This window comes from Ahaetulla prasina, chromosome 2, assembly GCF_028640845.1.
Source record: "Ahaetulla prasina isolate Xishuangbanna chromosome 2, ASM2864084v1, whole genome shotgun sequence".
Lineage (NCBI taxonomy): Eukaryota > Metazoa > Chordata > Lepidosauria > Squamata > Colubridae > Ahaetulla > Ahaetulla prasina.
In genome coordinates this window covers 117,387,471-117,393,470 of record NC_080540.1, presented here as the reverse complement: position 1 = coordinate 117,393,470, position 6,000 = coordinate 117,387,471, and the positions used below count along the sequence as shown (strand labels likewise).

Here is a 6,000-nt window from a genome sequence, read left to right as displayed (position 1 = left end):
TGTTGGTGGCGAGTTACTGGCCCCAAAGGATAGGGTGCGCAACTTGGGTGTCCTTCTGGATGATCGGCTGTCGCTTGAAGATCATTTGACGGCCGTCTCCAGGAGGGCCTTCCACCAGGTTCGCCTGGTCCGCAGTTGCGCCTTCCTTGATCGGGATGCCTTATGCACGGTCACTCATGCGCCTGCTACCTCTCGCTTGGATTACTGTAATGCTCTCTACATGGGGCTCCCCTGAAGTGCGCTCGGAGGCTTCAGTTAGTCCAGAATGCAGCTGCGGGTGATAGAGGAGCTACACGTAGCTCCCATGTAACACCGCCTCCTGCGCAGACTGCACTGGCTGCCTGTGGCCTTCGGGTGCACTTTAAGGTGTTGGTTACGACCTTTAAAGCGCCCATGGCTTAGGACCTGGGTACTTACGGGACCGCCTGCTGTTACCATACGCCTCCCACCGACCCGTACGCTCCCACAGAGTGGGACTTCTCAGGGTGCCGTCCGCCAAACAATGTCGGCTGGCGGCCCCAGGAAGGGCCTTCTCTGTGGGGCTCCCACACTCTGGAACGAGCTTCCCGGCTTACGCCAAATTCCTGACCTTCGGACATTTCGTCGCGAACTCAAGACTCACCTTTTTATCCGCGCGGGGCTGGCTTAAATTGGGATTTTAAATTTTAAATTTATTAATTTTATATGGGGTTTTAGTAGAGTAAATTTTAATCATTGGGCTAATTTAAATAAGTTTTTTAAATGGGATTTTAAATTTGTATATTGTATTGCTGGTTTTTATTATGCCTGTACACCGCCCTGAGTCCTTCGGGAGAAGGGCGGTATAAAAAATTAAATAAAATAAATAAATAAATAAATAAATCAGTAAACGCACAAGGGTTAAGCATAACTTTCCTGTGGGTTCTCCCTTGCTATCCCGACCCTAATAATGTTTGGAGGCAAACATATTAGGAAATTCATTTTTACTTGATGTGTAATTCAAATTTGAGCCCTGAAGGGCCTTCATTTTTATTATCTTGGCAGAATCAGCTATCTAGACATTTCACAGGATTCGTCTCTTGCCACATAGTAACTTTGTCGAATTCTCAGCTGCCTGATAGTTTAGCAATTAATACTGATCTCATGAATCAAGTAGCAGCTTACTAACATATGTCCCCCCTCCAAATTACATAGGTTTGTATATGTGCACGCATGTACACGTGCACTGATGGACTGTCTTCCTATCCGAGCCAATTAGGCACTGAGCCATAATGCTGCAAAAATCAGAGTTTGAAAATATGATATAAAAGTGGAGTTAGTAAAGCATATCCCTTTTAATTAAATAGAAAATGTTGTATGATCACGTACAGAAACAATTTTGGCTCCTCCATATAAAAGCCCTCAAAACCATTGAACTTTTCAAAGATCTGGACTACTAATTGCACTCTAAAAATAAATAATAAACAGCAACAAAAATATTATCTCCCTCACCAGAACAAATAACCTCTTCAGAAGCTCATTTCTCCTTCCTGTCCTTTTCCAGGGTGGAAAATTACAAACAAGTATGCAGGCACTCCGTTTTCTCCTCTGGATGCAGAGCAGCATGCTAGGAGACAAATATAAATAAAGGGAAGACCAACCCCTTTCCCTTCTCCAAGCACAGCAAGGAGACAGAGACGGAACACAGCTGGGCTGCATTTTAGTGATCAGTGGATTGATTGCTTCTGCTGCCCCTTCACAGTCCTCATCTGTGCAAATCTTTGTGTAGAGAAGGAAAAAAAAAAGTGTGGAAAGCAGGACGTGGATGAGGCCAATACCTGGATTTGGATTTTAACTCCCAGTGGCAAAGCTGAAAAAAAGGCAGTGCTGATAACAATCCGTACTGTTCATGTGGGGCACTCCATGCTGCATCTGAGCCAGGACACTCAATGGGCCGAAGACTCAGTTACATCTGATCCCTGACGTCTCAGTACAACATGGCCAGTGGCTCAACTGACTGAGCTGGGACGGCAGCATCACTCCTCATTTGCCCAGGGCCTCTGCAAAGATGATCTCACCGTTGGCCTCAGTGGCAGAGGTAGGGTCATCTGGGTCGCTATCTGTGGTGCCATCACTCTCCTTACCAGAGCTTTCAGCCCCATGCAGAAAGTGTGTGTTGTGAGGAGACAGTGGATACAAAACATCCTGCAGGGCACCCACTACCATAGGGCTGGTCAGCAATTCCTCATCTGAAGAATGTAGTGAGTCATCGTCCACTGCCAGATGACTCACAATATGTATACCATCAAAACCCATAGAGTCCTCAAAAGGCTTCTGTCCTTTCATTAGCCGAATCTGCAGGAGAGAGAAAGAGAAGACACTGGGGCAGCCACGATGGCTTGGCATTCAGCACTACGAAACCCGCTTAAGCTCTGGAATAGCTTGGATTTAGGAAAAAATAAGGAAAATTCCTGCTATGATGTAACAGAAGCTATGCCTTGGCTTAAGATTTACTAGAAGTGTGAGGTTGTATAGAGATATCCTCTTTTTCCTTGGATTGGCAAGGCACCTCAAGCATAAAATGGCAACAGTAGCAACCTACTTCATTTCTCTCTAAATTATTTTACAAACCTAAAGAGATGCATTCTTAAGTCAGAAAACAGATGTTTAAATCACATGACATGGGGCCTTTGAACTTTGTGTCTTCTAACATGACATTTTCAGCCACAAGTGAAAGAAGGGGTTTGTTTATGTGGGGTTTCTTTTTCAATAGAAAACTGATCTGTACTTGACAAAGTCTGGCTGCTACTGTACTAATATAGTTCAAACTGATACTATTTGATTTACATATATATATAAATATAATATATATTTATAATATATATATATAATATATATATATAGGTCTTTGGTTATTCGGGTTTTCTCCCGCGTAAAATTGGAAGTGTCTTGGCGACATTTCGACGAAGTCTCATTCGTCATCTTCAGGCTTCAGCTTCGTGCTTCTGGGAGCAATGTGTGATTGCAGCTGTTTCTTCCTTTTTAACTGCTAGTGGGGGTTTGAACTGATTGGGTGGGATCTTGGCTGTGCTCTGATTGGATGGGGTTTTTTTTTGTGCTCTGATTGGCTGGGCACAAAAAACCCCCATCCAATCAGAGCACAGCCAAGCTCCCACCCAATCAGTTCAAACCCCCACTAGCAGTTAAAAAGGAAGAAACAGCTGCAATCACACATTGCTCCCAGAAGCATGAAGCTGAAGCCTGAAGATGACGAATGAGACTTCGTCGAAACGTCGCCAAGACACTTCCAATTTTACGCGGGAGAAAACCCGAATAACCAAAGACCTACATACAAACACCCGCGAAAACCTCAGAAAACATAGGGAGGGAGGGAGGGAGGGAGAGAGAGAGAGAGAGAGAGAGAGAGAGAGAGAATTCATAGTTGCATTGCTCATAGCGCCTGTATTTCGTGTAGAAACAATAGCTGTGATTTACTAAAGGATAATAACACAGTATATCTGAAACTCCTCCGTGGTTTTCTCCCACTAGGTTGGGCTTACCTCTGCCTTGAGTTCATCAATCTGCTCCTTGAGTTCACGGATGTATTGCGAGGCATCAGAATTGTTGAGTTCACCTTGGATCATTCCTTCTTCTCTCTGCATGTTAAAAGAGAGGGATAAAAATGATAATTGGTTGGAGAAGAGGGCACAAGTGCTTCAGACCTTAGCCCAGCCCATATATTATTTCACAACCTGCATAAATAACTAAACTATTGTTGAAGGGATTTTAGAGACCATCTAGTCCACTATTTTTTCTGCTTCCCAGTGCAGGATCCACTAGAGCAGGGGTATCAAACTGGTGGCCTGTGGGCCAAATGTGTAACACACAGGCCATGCCCACCCCAGCTCTGAGAAGGGAAAATACGTTGCGAAACGTCACGTGACAACAATGTGATGCCACAAGTTTGACAGTCGTGCACTGGGGCAATATGGGAGATTATTTTTCAGCCAATGAGTTTGAAGAACTCTGGCAAAGGAAAACAACCATTGTGGGATAACTCTTCAGGTATCTGATACTTCTCAGTCTTTTCTCTAGTCTATATATATTATTATCAGACCTTTCAACGGATACACAGAGAAGTTAGTTCAGGAGATCATTCACTAGCTTAGTGCAAGAGCATTTGCTTTTTCTTTTCAGATGCGACTCGCTGTTGGCCCTTGTTTCACTTGTGGCTGAAAAGGACACCCGCTGGTTACTCTCCCCGAACCTGAATTTCCAGTTCAGCAACCCTCTGCCGCATCTCTGCAACAGCAGCCATGCTATCAGCTTCTCTCAGACGAACAGCCATAACTTCTTCTTTGCTCTGTAAGAGAGAATACAAACCAATGGTAGAAACCCATCAGATTGAAATCTGCATGACATGCAGAACAGAAAAAAAGTCTGAATTCCTAGAATTCCTCGTGGCAGCTACAGATACCATTTAAACCCATGCCGAGTCACAAATTTCACTATCTGAAAGTCATGATTTGGGTCATTTTGACAGTAAGAAGGTTTGCATACTGTGTGCACTAGTGCCAGGTAATTCCAACATCCCAAAGCTAAAAACAAGCTTAGTTTTACAGTTCAGAAATCTGTTTGGAGCTCCTTACCTTTGAGAAGCAACTGAGCAAGCCTGACTCGTTTTCTGTGGGAAAGCCACATGCCTTGGTACTATTGAAAGCAGTGGTGGGTTTCAAATTTTTTTACTACCGGTTCTTGTGGTGTGGCTTGGTGGGCATGGCTTGGTGGGTGTGGCAGAGGAAGGATACTGTAAAATCTCCATTCCCGCCCCACTCCAGGAGAAGGTTACTGCAAAATCCCCATTTCCTCCCGATCAGCTGGGACTCGGGAGGCAGAGAATAGGTGGGGGCGGGGCCACTCAGAACTTTTACTACCGGTTCTCCAGAACTGGTCAGAACCTGCTGAAACCCACCTCTGGTTGAAAGGGCAAACTCACCTTGCACTCAGATTCAGCATGCTTGCGCTTGGTCTCACTCAACTGAGTCTGCAACCCTTTGTTTTGGGCGGTGAGATACTGCACCTTTTCATGCAGCCCAGAACACTCCTGTTCCATCCGATTGAGGAGGTTGCTGTGAATCTGATCCTAGAAAAGGAGAATTAGGGGCCGTTGATACCCTTGAAACCCATTGAGCCACTTTGGTGTAATGGTTAAGCTGGCCTGGAAAGCAGGAAACTGTGAGTTCTAGTTCCACCTTAGCCATGAAAGCTGGCTGGGCCAGTTACACCCTTTCAGCCCAACCTCTCCCCCCCCAGGGTTACTGTTATTGGGAAAATAGGCGGAGAAAGGAATATTTTGTATGTTTGCTGCCTTGAGTTACTTATAAAGCAATAAAGGCATGATAAAGCTCAAATAAATAACTACATTATTGAATTTGTTGCCCAATGTGTGTGCACACTCATATAGATACGTATAGATAATTCCTTATGCGTGAAAAACTTTGCAGTTCCACATTCAATATAAAACTGCACGTTTTTAAAAAAAGGAAGGATTGCTATAGCTATGATATAGTTAGAAAGAAAGAAATTAGAGCTAGAAAGATCTTATAAAGTCTAGCCATAACTGTCTAGACTCAGAAATACTCTTAATTGGGAGAAGTACCACAATTGTCATATCCTCACCTGGGTTTCAAGCTCTACCACTCTTTGACGCAACTCCCGGACCTCACCCTGAGCCTGTGTCTCACGCAGACGGAGATTCATCAGTTCATCTTGGAGATCATTTATTGTGTTCTTTCGTGGAGAGTCCTTCCACCGCCCTCCGGTCCTGCTCAGATGGGCCTAAAGCAAAGGCAGCCAAACAATTATCTGCAAATCTAGGCACAGGTATATGGGATCCAGGGGTTCCAAGGTACCAGTTTCCTCAACACATGCTTAATATTTGTTGATCCACCATGTACAGTGACAACCCATTTTGCTCCAAGATCTGAGAGAGACTTTTTCAATCCTATAGGAAGAAATTGGGAACAATCCATAACATAAAAA

At 44.3% G+C, this 6,000-nt stretch overlaps 1 protein-coding gene across 3 annotated transcripts in view; it reads right to left on the bottom strand.

The window, feature by feature from the left end:
- Positions 1-1,203: 1,203 nt before the first annotated feature.
- EVI5L (ecotropic viral integration site 5 like) overlaps positions 1,204-6,000 on the bottom strand; it is a 52,645-nt gene continuing 47,848 nt past the window's right edge. For all 3 annotated transcript variants that reach the window (XM_058169165.1, XM_058169166.1, XM_058169168.1), the window contains 5 exons: positions 5,638-5,796; positions 4,955-5,101; positions 4,226-4,321; positions 3,519-3,614; positions 1,204-2,313 (listed from right to left, as the gene is read on the bottom strand). In XM_058169165.1, the coding sequence (XP_058025148.1) occupies positions 2,002-2,313; positions 3,519-3,614; positions 4,226-4,321; positions 4,955-5,101; positions 5,638-5,796 (810 nt within the window). In that variant the 3' untranslated portion in view covers positions 1,204-2,001. The remainder of the gene's footprint in view (positions 2,314-3,518; positions 3,615-4,225; positions 4,322-4,954; positions 5,102-5,637; positions 5,797-6,000) is intronic.